This window comes from Trachinotus anak, unplaced genomic scaffold (genome assembly GCF_046630095.1).
Source record: "Trachinotus anak isolate AG129_WGS33_773 ecotype Australia unplaced genomic scaffold, CSIRO_AGI_Tana_v1 ptg000004l, whole genome shotgun sequence".
Lineage (NCBI taxonomy): Eukaryota > Metazoa > Chordata > Actinopteri > Carangiformes > Carangidae > Trachinotus > Trachinotus anak.
Window position 1 is genome coordinate 25,787,967 of NW_027273855.1, and position 14,790 is coordinate 25,802,756.

Genomic DNA, 14,790 nt, shown 5'->3' on the forward strand with positions numbered 1-14,790 from the left:
AGGTGGACTTGAAACTACGGAAGCTGAGAAAGGTCATAGTCGCAAAGATTTTTTTTATCCTGTTATCTCGAGATAACAAAGCTCATTATCATGAGATAACGAAATAGTAGCAGGAGAAAATGTTTTTTTTTACTTTCTCGTAGTAACGGGATAATTATGCCATTATCTTAACATAACAAAACTCTGTTATCTCAAGATAACGGGATAATATCTCGAGATAATGAACAATCACTTTCTCCTGATAATATCACATTTTATCAGGATAACAAAAAATTCAGTTTCTCCTGATAATATGTCGCTATCTCAAGCTAGCGATCTTTGTTATCTCGAGAAAACCAGATAAAAAAATATTTGGATTATGGCCTTTCTGGGCTTCCGTATAAAACACCTCGTCACAGCTCATGTCTTTAAAGAGCTCTCAGATTCAGCGTTACAACCCTACAACTGATGAAACACAGGGTCAGAATCAGTGAAGCAGAACCAGAGATGTTACTGTTTTTAATTCCATGTTTCTTCTTCATTGCCAGAACTTGGCACCTACATCACCCACAATGCAACTTGACTGCTGACAGTTGGAGATTTGGGTTTGTTTTGCCAGTAGCAACCAGCCTCAAGCCTCTGGCCTCTGGCCTGAAACAAAAGTGAGGGGCAGGCTACAGAGGTCTGGTAATCCCACTGCTTTTTAACTCCATACCACCCGATTTTTTTTCATTTTCAAACTGTATTCTTTAGACCGATCAGGTCCGATCAGAGTCTGAAGTGTGAAATTGCTGACTGATATGTTGATTTGACATTAAAGGGGACCTCCACCGGGAGGTCCCCTTTAATGTCAAATCAAATTCTCTTTTAGTTCTCTTTAATCAAATTTCATGTTTGTTTTTATAATTTGTTGATTTTGAAGTTTCCTCATGTGAAGATTTCTTTTTAACTTGAGTTTGAAGTGTTCTTTAAAGAAAGATTATTGTAAGTACTTTTTAAAACGTTAAAGTGGAAGAAGGCCAAATCTAAGGTGCAATGATGTAGCCAAGCCTTCAGTCACTAACTCATTATTGATGCTTCACCGTTCTGTACATACATGCTTGTGCGGAGCCTTGTTTTCTGCATGTAGAATGAAACTGTTTCCAAAAACTGTGTATTTTAGTCGTAGTTTAACCTCACACACTTACTCTACACTGTTAACAACAGTCCTGCAGGGTCCTCCAAACACAAAATAACTTTACAACACTGACATCTAGTGGAAGGACTCAGTCAATACATGTGTGGATTCGGTAATTGTGGGAACGTCTGTCAGAGTCTATAAAACACACTCGCATCTTCCTCTAGAGGAATTGAAATGGACTTCAGTTATTTAACAAAGTTTTCCAGCCTGCTTGTTTTCATTTTCCTATCAGCTTCTGTTCATAGCACCTTCATTAGAAATAAATAAATCATTGCCTAAATTGCTTTCTGACAAACTACAGATGTGGCTCAGTACCTGGTGAGATGAGACGGATGTGGATAAACAAAGGAAATCCAAGCTCAATGAAGTTTGTCTTTCAAACTATTAAAACAGTCAAAATGAAATAATGTTTACAACATTAATGTTTAATGTTTAGACTTTTAATTGAGTGAATGGAGCAGGGTAGAAAGGCTGAACACATACAGAGGACACTATTTTATATTTTTTACATATTACATACATATTTTTTTTTTACATGGAAAGTAACCAGCAGTCAAATCCTCACAAGCTGTCACACATCTACAACAAGTGAAAGCAATGATCTTCAAACCACTTTTAGTTTCACAATGTTACAGAGGTGGTGAAACATCTCAGTCTCCTCTCAAGGTTTGTCCAGGTTAAATTTGGAGACATCCAAAGAGAAAACTACAAGTCCCAGCATTCCACGGTGTCACACAACAACAAACGAGAGGGAGGCAGCAGCTGGTAGAGAAGGAGACAGCCAGACTGTGCAGAGAGAGAGAGAGAGAGAGACTGGGAGAGTTTTGCTTCCACACCACTGGAGCTTTTCTCCGCTGCAGAGGAGCAGAGCTGTCCGAGAGGAATCCGCGCAAAATGGCTAAAAACCAGGAAGTGGAGCGCATCGCCAAAAAGCTGGATAAAATGGTGCACAAGAAGAATACGGTGAGTGAAACAGCAGTTGCTGCATCTGCAAAAAAACGCGATCAGGTGATGGGCTCTACCTTTAACTGCTGAGAGAGGGAAAATTCTGGAAACACGGTGAGTGTGATTTAACTGTGCAGCAGGGTTCACACACGGAATCTCTATCTGCATGTAACGTGGGCCGGAGGTGTACTCACTGCTGCGGCTGCTTCGGTGATGTTCGGGAATATCTGGTCATAAATCACAGCAGCTTTTGATTGGTCAAAAAGCTGCCAATTCAAACATCCGCACCTGGAGTCAATTATCCTGTCAGTTCACCTCCCTGTATCAGCTGCTGATCCAGAATTCATTCAATTACAAAACGATTGGAAGCAGACTGAAGTGAAAATGGACTTAAAATATATATTTTAAAATGTTTTTAATTGTGTAAGTGTGGTTTTCACACGTTAAAGAAGTTTATTTTGAAATCTGACAGGAGGAACCTTGGAGCAGTGATGGCTACAGGCTGAGAGCTGCGTTGGCTTCAGTTTAGAGTGAAAGAAATGGACATAAATGAGGTCATTAACATGACACTTGAAAATGAGTTCAGTTGAATAATTTTAAACTAAAGTTAAGTTTCAAGAAATGAAACAAAAACAAAACAACTTCCTCTTCCAGCTGAAGTAAAAATACAGATGACAGGATTTAAATACAATTTCTTTTCTCTTGATGTTTGACTGAGTCATAAATGGGTCCTGATCAGCTGTCAACACGTCAACCTGCATTTGGCCATTTTTGACCACAAGGGGAAGAAAGACTCCAAACAAGATAAAACCCCAGACAGATAATAGTATTACATGTTGATATTATTGACAGAACGGGGCAGTAACGAAGTACATTTACTTTTGTACTGTACTTAAGTATATTGTTTGAGTATCTTAACTTTTGAAAGTTATGACTTTTACTCCACTACACTTCAAAGGCAAATGTTGTACTTTTGACTGCACCACAATTCTGTGAAGTAGCTACTCGTTATTTCGAGGCAGAGCTTTTAGTCAGTGAAATGAATTTTATTATTTTACTTTTATTTTTGAAAATGCGATTGACCATACATTTTGTTTGCATGTTATTCTACAAGCTCTTTATTCTACAGGTTCCTCAAGGAAGTCGGTGCTTTCAGTAGCTTGTTTCAGAGTCATTAGGTTCTGTAAATTCACTGTGGAACAATAAGTACTCCAGTACTTTAACTGAACAACTTTCACTTCACCCCAAGTATTTATACTTTGACTCAAGTAACAGAGTTGTGTACTTTGTCCACCTCTGATTAGGGATATTATTATTATATATTAAGTGCTGGTGGTTAAGGTAGAAAATAATTGCCTGTTACACATCCAGCAGACACAGAGCAACGCTCCACATCGTCCCACTGGAGTCATATTTGATGAATGTCAGTTAATTCCCAATATTCACTTTCCTTTTTGCTCTGGTTGTTACTCCACCAACTTATTATTATTATTATTATTATTATTATTATTATTATTATTTATTTATTTTTTTTTATTTATTATTTTTTTTGGTCAAATGTTTTAGTAGCTTCAGCAGCGAGCTGACAGCTGTCTGTCTGCTGCTTGGTGCTGGCCCGGTGCGTGGACTGACTCTGGATGTCTAACTGAGAAAATATGTTTGTGTGATTTGGATGAGTTGGTTGTTCTGGCTCTTATGTGAAGAGGTGCACTCTTAGTTAACGCTAAGAGTAACAGGTGCACGTGAATCGTGTCACTGTTGTTGAATCTGACCAGTGTAACACACATGACTGGGAGTTTGAAACTGCACTAATTTGCTTTACCAGGTCTGAAGACGGTGATGATGTGCAGTTTATTAGTCAAATACATCAATCTTAGGCTAACTGTAGCAGCTAATGCGTAATGTGCAGTGATTACACATGAATGATGACACAGCTTTGGTCTTGAACCTCAGAGTTTTGTGCCTGGGAAGTTACCTTGGAGGAATGAAACATTGTTTGGGGACTTTCGGTCTCATAGTAACGGTTTGCACAGAAATGTAGTGAGGTTATTTGCTTTAAACGTCTCAGTGGGATTCTGGAACAGATGCTACAGTTTGTCACTTGTCTTTGCTTTTCTTCAACAGCCTCTTCTCCTTTGCTGCTTCTCTCTCTCTTCCTCCTCACCTCTCTTTCTCCTGCTCTCCTTCACCTGTCATTCATCTGGCCTGCTCGTTAAAGCCAGATCTACTTTCTGCTGTCTTTGTTTGTCTCTACCATCTCATTTGTTGTATCATGTTGTAATTTCTTTATTTTCTTTTCCCCTGTCTTTGCTCTTTTGTTGTGTCTCACTGACTCTTCTACTCTCTTCTGTTGTACAATGTGTGGCGTCATCATGAAGGATTTCTTGAAAGGTTCCATATTTTACACATTTCCCGTGTTGTATTTGAAGTGTTGATATCCATAAGAGGATATATTTGTGGTTTTAAGAACAAAAACATCTCCTCTCTTAGGCTTCTCTCTGTAGCTCAAGAAACAACAAGTCAGTGAGCCAATCAGAAGAGAGGCTCAGAGCCTCTCCTCTGATTGGCTCACTGTTTTCTTAGTGATTGAAGAGAAAATAGAGCAGATTTCAGGTAACTTTGTGACATCACAAAGTTCGAGAAGACCTGACGGCTGGTTTTAAGGCTCAGTTTCTGAATACAGGCTGTGTGCATTTCTCTGTGGACTGAGGCTTTGATACTTTCACAGTATTAATATAGAACCCAGACCTGCTTTATAATCCAAAAATACATGGACATCTACCTTTAGACTATATGGGACCTGTAAAATAAACCTACTGTATCACCTTTTCTCCAACCTAAATTGCAGCACAGAAGCTGTTGCAAAGATCCCATCTAATAACACTGACTTGTGTATCTGTTGGGTTTAATTTGCCAAAATAAAATGTCCTGGTTTTCATTTATGGAAATGCTACCATTAAAAGCAGCAGTTCCTGTTTGCATTGCACTCATGGATGCACAGGCAGCTATCACTGGATTACTTTGATACTGAAGAAATCTTAAAATTGTGATAACTCTGAGGGAAGTTATAAAGAGCTTCTTTTTTATGATTTCAAAGTGGATTTATGGACAAAAGAGATAATGATATAACCGGATAGTGGATGAAAAGATGTGTATGTTATGTTTGTGTGTTTAGATTTGACTGAGGTATGGCTCAGAGGAGGGGCGTGATTTTCGATGCAAATTACAGCAAGCAGGCGCTAAGTGTTTTTAAAGTATTTTAATTGCCTCAATGAACTCTATAGTCACTGCTGACTGCCCCCAGCATGCACCTGTTCCTTTCCTGTTCCTGTTCACCCTCCCACCATACACACAGTTTAGAAACTCTGGAGTAAATTTATGATTTCCACTGAAACACATCTGTCACCTTGAAATGTTTCGGCTCTTTAAACAGACACAGATCTGGCAGAGACTGTTATAATTCCTGTATAACAGAGGTACATCATTGGAAAAGGTTAAATAATGTGACTCATCCTCCCCAATGTTCATCCACTGAGGTTGGGCGAGTAGGCCGCACATTCACTGGGTAAGAAGTTAACATGTGTTGTTGTCGTTTCTACAGGACGGTGCTCTCGACCTGTTGAGGGAACTGAAGAACATCAAGATGTCTCTGGAGACCCTGCAGGTAATAAACTCCAACCACCTGCCAAGTCACCATAGGTCAGACACAACCTGATGTGGATCAGTTATCATTGCTGTTTCCAACACTAGCACTCTTACTAGTAAACCACAAGCAGTGATGCTGCTAAAGCAAGACAGGGACGTCCAGCAACACCAGCAGTGGCTTAACTTGTCCCCTGGCTGCAGTGATGTAGAAGCGGACTCCAGGGTGCGTCCACACACTGTGACATCACTGCTGGGTGTGGGTACAAACACAACAACAGAACACACACAGTGACACAAAGATCAAAATTGTCGGTGTTTAGATGTAAATAATGCACCAGGTACTTATTCACATCCAGGTTAACGTCAGTTCACAGGATCAGCTCTGTGCTCTGCTTCATCTTTTAAATCCCATGTTTGTGTGTCCTTGTGCTCACTTGTCAGTGAGTGTCTGTGCACAGGGCGTGCAGCTGCTTGCACCGCTTGGTGCAGCAGAACGGCTGTGGGAACGGTGGAGCTGTTTGTGTTGGAGCTAAAGACCAAATCTTTTGACTCCTCCATGTCTGCGTGTACATTTAAACAGACTAGATACCGAACTCTCACCTCCAGAGTTCAACAGATGGAAAACGTTTCTACCGTGTGTTTTCTCTTTCCCTCTGTCTGTTTCTGATCTCTCTCTTCTTCTCTGTCTGTAGTCCACCAGAGTCGGGATGTCGGTGAACGCGGTGAGGAAACAGAGTTCAGACGAAGATGTCCAGACTCTGGCCAAAGCTCTCATCAAGTCCTGGAAGAAACTGCTGGGTGTGTGTGTGTGCGTGTGCGTGTGTGTGTGTTCGTTCTTTTACTTCTCCTCTTTTAGTTGTTATTATGAATGCAGAAGTATAACTGTGTGTGAATTAGCAATTGAATTAAATTATTATTTTTTTTAATTATCAGTTTAATCTGTAAATTATGATCAATTCATTATTATTCTCTGACATTGTGACATGATGCCTTTGCTGAACACAGTAAGCAGACTGTCATGATACAAGTGAACCTGCTCACATAATAACTCACAGTTTAATTCATCCTTTGACTTGAGTGTCCTTCAAGCTTCTGCTGATCAGTGTGTGTCTGTGTGAGGCTAATGTGAAGTAATGATGTTAGAGAAATTGTGCTGTGATGTGGGCGTTTGCATATTATAAATCAATATTTAATCGCTGTGTGTAATAACCTGTTCTTTGTACCTACTTGCCTGCCTGTCTAACTTCATTGTACCTGCTGTGTGTGTGTGTGTGTGTGTGTGTGTGTGTGTGTGTGTGTGTGTGTGTGTGTGTGTGTGTGTGTGTGTGTGTGTGTGTGTGTGTGTGTGTGTGTGTGTGTGTGTTATTGTCCCACAGATGGATCAGAGGGGAAGTCGGAGGAGAGGGAGAAGAAGAAGGAAGGCTCTCCTGTGAGGTCATCGTCCACCTCCAAGGACTGTGGCAGCAGTGAGAAAAGGTCAGTCGCACAGTGATGACACCTCCTGTCGCACACTGATGACACCTCCTGTCGCACAGTGATGACACTGTCTGCAGCAGGAGGGGGTCATTGATGAAGACTCACTGCTTCTCATTCTCTTTTCCGTTTCACTGTGTCGTCAACATGAGAAGAGCAGAGCGGAGTTTGTCTCGCCAAACTAAACTTCTCTCCTCATCGTGTCTCCTCCTCCGTCTCAGCAGTAAGAAGTCTGGGGAGACCCCCACCACCCCCACCTCTCCCACCACTCCCACCCTTCCCTCACGGGTCACCTCCTTCCCCCCCGCCCCTGTCACCACCGACAGCGTCCGGAACAAGTGTCGAGAGCTGCTGGTGGCCGCACTGCAGACTGACGGTGAGGAGATACAGTGTTTTCACAATGAAAAAATGTTAAGACCCAGATGTTCTTATAATCCCCCAGAGAATAAATGATAAAAAAAGATTTGACAGCAGCTTGCACAGAGGTTTAATGTCAGTTTGATGTTTGATTTCTCCAGACTGGAGCTGCAGACAAGACAGTTTAATGTAGATTTTCTGCATCTTCTACACAGATCAACAAGATCAAAGATTCAGCAGTATTCTAACTGTCTTCCTCAGCAAATAGGAACTGTTCAGACAACGTCATATGAGCCAAGTATGGGGAAAAAAAATGATTTGAAGAATGAATAACCCATGCTCCTGTGATGTGTTGATTGACTCTAAACCAATCAAATAAATAGGTTTTCCATCAGTCTCAGATGAGGATTTTATTAATGTTAATTGACTTACTGGCAGTCAGTGTGTGTAAATGTGTTACAAGTTTGGTAAAAAGGTCCCAACTTCAGTCTTTTTATTTTGCTTTGCAGTTTTGCAAAACACCAGCTAATTAGTATCTAAAACTTTTAAAGTGCACTGAGCTAAACGTGTGTGTGTGTGTGTGTGTGTGTGTGTGGGGGGGGGGGGGTTGTGTGTGGGGTTGTGTGTGGGTGTGTGTTCCAGATGACCACAAGACCATCGGTGTCGACTGCGAGCACCTTGCAGCACAGATTGAGGAACATATCCTTTTCCCGACACCAGCGCTGTAACACACTGTGACTTGTATCTCACAGGATACACATGAACAAACAGAGCAGGACTGCACACCTAATCTGGATGTGTTGACAGGGTGTGTTTCACTTTGTTAGATCAACACTCGAGCTGTGTTAGCAGTGTGGCAACTGTGTGATGGAGCCGCTCAACACTTTGGTCCAGAGTGAGAAATCTTACCAAGTGCTGGATGTACAGTCATTATATTCAACACAGACATTAATTGTTACCAGAGGATGAATCAGGATGACTTTGGTGATCCCTGATTTTTAATCTAGTGCTACCAAAAGGTGGAAACTTGCACATTTCCAACACTTCATAAAAGAATACCTCTGAAACTAACAGAAGCTGCTAAAACGCTGTTATTGCTGCATTTAACTCAACACAAAGCAAGTGTGAAGAGTCACACAAGAGAACATCATCATTTCTCAAAGTAAACTGTTTTTTATTCATGTTCATCCCACAGTTGTGTGTTTTTAATTCATGATGAACATTACAGCGTCACAGTTGTGCCTACAGGCATTTAATCCTCCCTGAATTGTGCTTGAAGCGAAATATTTTTGCAAGATTATCTGTGTTAATATTTCACATATATGCAGACTCAGCATGCTTCTTGCTTGATCGAACGTTTCATACAGATCCAGCCTGCAGAGGGCAGCCAGGAGGACTTGGACTGGAGCTAAGCTGTTCAAGTTTGTTCACCTTTCACTTCAAGAAAGTGCGAATTTCTGCCTCATATGTTCAGAGCGAGGTGGAACATATGAGGCAGCATCACATCTCTAACAAGCCCAAAACACTAAAGCAGGCCTTTCTTCATATTTTAAATAATTTAAATTTTGTCTAGTTTTTTACTGAAAAACTTATTTCAGATGATTTTAGTACAACATTTAAATCAGAAAGTAACTGAATATTAGTACATTTTTAATGTGTGCACATGTGTAGATGTATGTTTATTTATTCTGAATCCACATCAGCTGTTACAGCACAACGGCTTCTCTTCCTGGGGTCCATAGGGAAAAAAAACACTATTTATGTGGTTTATCTGATCAAGTAAATAAAAGTAAGTAAAAATACTACAACCCACAGGTGCATATACATATACACATATAGTACATGTCTATAGTGAGCACAGTTGGGGTCCAAAAGTCTTTATTACCTAAAAAGGTTATTTCAATCAGAAAGTAACAACATCAGTGAGATGTTCGATGATGCAGTGAGGTCTCAAGCTTTTGCTGTTTGATTCTGTACATGTCAGTTGTGTGTCCGTTGTGTCCTTGACTGCTCGTCGTGCTCACAGATCTTCCAGGAGTTTAAGTCTACAGACATAAAATATAAGACTCGTCTACGAAGCCGCATCTCAAACCTGAAGGACCAGAAGAATCCCGACCTGCGGCGCAACGTCCTGTGTGGAAACATCTCCCCTCAACGCATCGCCAGCATGACAGCTGAGGTCAGTCCCGCAGACGTCCTGTGTCGTGCTCGCTTTCAGTGCTCAGACTTGGTTTGGGGTTGTGGTAACACGTAGCCTGGCTCTGTGTGTGTGTGTGTTTGTGTGTGGGTGTGTAGGACATGGCGAGTGCAGAGCTGAAACAGATGAGAGAGGCTTTGACTAAAGAGTCCATCAGAGAACATCAGCTGTCGAAGGTCGGAGGAAGTGAGACGGACATGTTCATCTGCAACAAGTGTCATGGAAAGAGCTGCACGTACACACAGGTATGCAGACAGACACACACACACACACACACACACACACACACACACACACACACACACAAGCAGATAAAGACTATGTCTGGCCACAGTTTAGACTAAGATCCTTCCCCTGTGTCTCCGTGTGTGTGTTGAAGGTGCAGACTCGCAGCGCTGATGAGCCCATGACGACTTTTGTGTTGTGTAACAGCTGTGGCAACCGATGGAAGGTAAAGAAATACTATTATTAACCATTAAATATTTGATAATGACTGAGGCCAAATATACTGAAATAAATGAATGAAAACTTGTCAGGGAGACGGCATCTACCTTTAAAGAATAAGTGCACAGATGATCCATATGCTATGCAGCAGTGGTCCATTTTGATGCTCCAGTTTTTTACCATGGATGTAATCTTTTATTGCACAATCACACTGAAGTAGCAAATAAATATAAAATGTGGTCTGGCAGCGACAGTATAAAAGTTCCTATCATTGGCTTATCACAGTGTTCGGCCCTAATATGAGAAAAAAGTGTTTTTTAAGAGTTCTTAAAACATCATTACAATTAAAAACATATTTTAATTTTATTTTTTTTATTTGTAATTCCTTCGTGGCCCACAAGCTGGGAACCGCAGTCTTTGCATGTATGTGCATGTCTACAAATAAAGAACGTGTCCTCCCACCACCATCTTCTGTGAATAAACAGTGACACCTTCAAAATAAGTAAATAAGAAACAAAAGCTCAAAATGTACATGAAAGATTTCTGCCTGCTTACAAACCAAATTCACTCAAAATCTGTTGGTTTTAGGAAATGTGTGAAAACTTTCAACACAAAAGCTGAACACTTCCCATCATCCCTCCAGCTGAAAGGCACTGTGGGAAATGTAGGACTTACTAAAGTACAAATGTACGAGGGCGGTTGAGGGAAACAGCCTCACCAAATAAGTCAAGTTTCTTCAAAGTGTTATGGAGGGAAAATCAGTGTCAGTAACACACGTTCACCACGAGATGGCAGCAGAGACCGCACAGTTTCCTCCTCCTCCTCACAGCCCTTCCTCTTTACTCACCTTCAGTTAGAACTCCTGCTTCCTTTTCATGTCCTCGTCAACCTACTCCTTTTTCACATTTTTTTATTTTTGTTTCTTACCCTCTTTGTCTCCATGTCCCTCCTTTTTGTCTTTCACTTATACTCTTTCTCCACTCTCGCCCTTCCACTCCCTCCTGTCTTGTTTATATCTTACACCTCATTCGTCGTCCTTTTCACCCTCCTCCCTGCATCTTTTCCCTCTCCTTTCCTCTCCATATTTACTCCTTCCTCCTCCTCCTCTGGTCCCTCCCTCCCTTATTTAGCCCCTGGCTGTAGGTCAAGGTGAAGCAGCTAATTTGAGAAGCTGATGGTTTATGGGTAATTTGTTTTGTTAGTTCAACACGTTGAGACGCTGAAGAGACTAAAAGATGGTGGGAGGTTGCAGCATTTTAAACAGAAACAGGTCAGTGTAATAAAGACACATTAACTTTCATGACCTTTGAATCCATAGGAGCTCTAATCTTTTCAAACGAGGCAGTTTGTTCTCAGGAGTGATGATGTTTTTGTTTCTGATAGATGGGAAAGTTTACATTTTGCTGGAGATGCGGGGGTTTAACAACAAACAAAACACATTGGAATAAAACCCTGTTTTATTTAGATTGAAAGCTAATCAAGGAGCAAATTTATGGTAAAATATCAATAGATTCAAGTGACCAGAGCTGAGGTGCTTAATCTACTATAAATTTAAAGCTGCACTGATTTTATATTTTTTTATTTTCCCCCCGTTATTTATTTTCTATATTTTATTTTCTACAAGCTGAAAACAGAACGCTGACATACAGTATTACCACCATATGAAGTTGTTTTTGTGAATGTGTTCACTTTATGAATATAAATCCACTTTTCACTCTTTTTTAGCTCTGGTTGGGTCTCCACCAACTCTAGAGAGAAATGTCTTTACCTGCTAGATGTTCCACTTTTTTCACTTCTAGTCTTTAAGTTTTTCTGTCGTGCATTTGGAGCTGAACATGTACTATAGAGAGAGTTTAGCTGAAAACAGTTGTGGGTTGCTACTGAATGTGGGGTCGATGAGCCCTGCAACTGAATCAAACAGTGCATGTGCCATGAAATCAAAACAGGCTCAAAGGCGCCATAGACCCACAGAGTTGGTGATGATTGCTTTTAAATTCATCACTCCACGCAACACCTGTCAAATCACAAATATACTTGATCTTTGTTAATATATGAAATTATTGATTGGTGCAACTTTAATCTCGGAAAGTTCTCTCAGTTTGGCAAATGTTAGATAAATATTTTAAATAAAATATGTAAAAGTGGTTCATCCCACCTCAGCTCCGCTCAGGCTCTGCAGCTTTGATCCAACAAAGACATTCTACCAGGAAATGAAGCTTAAAGGTTCTCTGTGGAGTCTTCGACCACTAGTAGGCCTATGCAGCAATGTTTGAACAAGTGGGTCACCATTTTGTTTGTTTTGTGCGTATGCTTGTTTGTGTCGTGCATTTTACACATGCATGAGTGCAGCGTGATTCACATCCTGCTGTTGGTTTCCTGCTTATCCGCTGATGGTAACCCGCCAACAAATGTAACAGTGTGCCAACAAAGATGCAGAAGAAGAAGACTGCTAGCAAGTAAACATGGATGTAAATGATGCAGGAATTGAAATATTTAAATACAAACAGTTTTGCTAATGTTCTGAGGAAGGACATGTGGATTCACACCTCAAGGATACAAACGATGAGTTTGGTGAGTAATGCTGAATTTAAACATTAGCTGTCTGATTATGACAAAACTCCACAGGGCACCTTTTAAGTCCAGGGTTTCAGCTTTTTTCAAAGTTGTCCAGTGGATGTTGCTGCAGATTGACCTCTGAGTTTTTACTGATCAAGTTTTCAAGAGTTTAATCACAACCTTTCTTTCTGTCTTTCAGTTCTGCTGAAGAGGACGTGTGTGTATACATTATTCCATCATGAAGCAAACTAACGTGAATTGAATTTGGATTTAAAAAATGAGTTTAGTTTTTTTATTTTTTATTTTTGTATAATTTCCTTTTTATATATTATATATATATATATATATATATATATATATATATATATATATATATATATATATATATATATATATATATATATATATATATATATATATATAAACTAAAAGCTGTAATATATTTGGAGAAAATATGCCAGTTCATGTTGTCTATTGGTTTCATTTGTTTTGTATGGAAAACTTAAGAGTTTATTTCTTATGCTAGATGAAGCTTTAAGCCAAATTTAAATCACACTTATGCCTTGTGGAAACAGTGGATGTGCCTTTCTTTGCCATGTTTGCTGCCACATATTTTGCCCTTAACATTTCTATTAAAGTTGCTCTTGGATGAAAACCAAATCACCAATCACTGTATTTCTTTTATTCTTTTTGGTTGGTTTGGTTTTTATAGTTGGGCGAAAGTAGAAGACAGATTTTGCAGATTTGTTGGCTTATTTCAGATATCAGTATCTCTGCAGGTATTTGTGTCACAGAGACGCTTGTGTGATTACAGAGTCGGTCGTGTGGGGATTAAAATACCATGCAGTGACAATATAACACTATCTGTTCAACTTGGGTTTGATTACACTGATTGTTGGACGTTGGCCCGTGTGATGTATTTTTCCTGATGTGACTTCCAAGTTATGAAAGATGTCAGAAAAATCTGAGTCTCCCAGTTGTAAGTACAACTTGTAAGTTAATGTGAATGCATGTTAATAGTGTAATTGTGAAAACTCCAATATGGCATGAACACAACATTTGAAGTAGTGTCACCATTACATAATTTCAAAGTTGTTCCATTACAAAGTTGGGATTATTTATTGTGTTAAAGTTGACTTTTCAGCTGCAAAATGTCTTGGTGAGTACACGTCTTTGTCGTTGTATTTAAGGGCTGATTATACATTTTTATGTTTTTAAAACAAACATAGGTATATCAGCTGAGATAGTGTATTGTTGTTAGATTTAAAAAAACAATATTGGCTTAAAAAAACAGTATTGATTAGATTATTAAAAAGACAAGGAGCAAGTGATTTGATTTTGATGCAAATCCAGTAACTTCTCAGTTTTTTTTGTCTTGCAGTTGTGAGATTTTAACAATACTGTAGATATTTATTCTCTCTTGAACTTAATACTAAGTCTGAATGTAAAATAATCTGAGGCATGTATTCTTGCTGTCAGTGACTGTGTATTTTAATACAGATTTGGATCCAGATACCGATTTTCTATCATTGAAATAACATTGTAGAGGATAGTTCAGCTTGACCGAGTTATGAGCCCTCGGATTGTTTTTTATTTCGCAATATAGAATTTGATTGCTTTGGAAAAAACTCCTGTATTTGGTAGTTTCCTGTTACTAAGTCTAACCTTTCACATCTTGAGTTTTGTTTCCATATGATTCAGGCGTGACACAGCAGCCACATACTGTAACTTTCAGAGGTTGTCTGAATTTAGTGTGGCACTTCTACTCACCCTGCTTTACTTTACATCCACTTCTGGTGCTCACAAGGAAATAATGCTCAGTTTACCTTCTCAATCTTTAGAAACGGTGGCTGGATACAGCAGATCAGTTTTCACTGCCCTCTGTGGCTGAAAGTTTCAGGATCTGTTTAACCTCGACCACAACTCAGCGAACATCCGCAGTGATGTCTGACACACACTGGAATTCACTGTAAGTCACTGCAGTAAGCTCAGTAGTTGAAGCAGTGGTTCTCAA

At 39.7% G+C, this 14,790-nt stretch overlaps 1 protein-coding gene across 3 annotated transcripts; it reads left to right on the plus strand.

The window, feature by feature from the left end:
- The first annotated feature begins 1,986 nt into the window (after positions 1-1,986).
- Positions 1,987-13,436, plus strand: tcea2 (transcription elongation factor A (SII), 2). Of its 3 annotated transcripts, none has more exons than XM_071477482.1 (10): positions 1,987-2,122; positions 5,706-5,768; positions 6,442-6,547; positions 7,126-7,225; positions 7,444-7,598; positions 8,222-8,276; positions 9,602-9,758; positions 9,875-10,021; positions 10,156-10,227; positions 12,976-13,436. In XM_071477482.1, the coding sequence occupies exons 1-10, from the start codon at positions 2,054-2,056 to the stop codon at positions 12,982-12,984; spliced, it is 933 nt and encodes a 310-aa protein (XP_071333583.1). In that variant the 5' UTR covers positions 1,987-2,053; the 3' UTR covers positions 12,985-13,436. The 3 variants fall into 3 exon arrangements, with proteins under 3 accessions (XP_071333583.1, XP_071333584.1, XP_071333585.1); XM_071477483.1 differs by having other exon boundaries at positions 7,447-7,598; XM_071477484.1 differs by lacking the exon at positions 1,987-2,122 and adding an exon at positions 2,504-2,658.
- Positions 13,437-14,790: the final 1,354 nt, after the last annotated feature.

What these genes read in the sequence shown, in the direction of transcription:
- tcea2 (XM_071477482.1), top strand. Translation starts at nt 2,054, where the DNA reads ATGGCTAAAAACCAGGAAGTGGAGCGCATCGCCAAAAAGCTGGATAAA. An exon ending in TGTCTCTGGAGACCCTGCAG is followed by an intron (nt 5,769 to 6,441) that starts GTAATAAACTCC and finishes CTCTGTCTGTAG; the next exon opens with TCCACCAGAGTCGGGATGTC. An exon ending in TGTGGCAGCAGTGAGAAAAG is followed by an intron (nt 7,226 to 7,443) that starts GTCAGTCGCACA and finishes CCTCCGTCTCAG; the next exon opens with CAGTAAGAAGTCTGGGGAGA.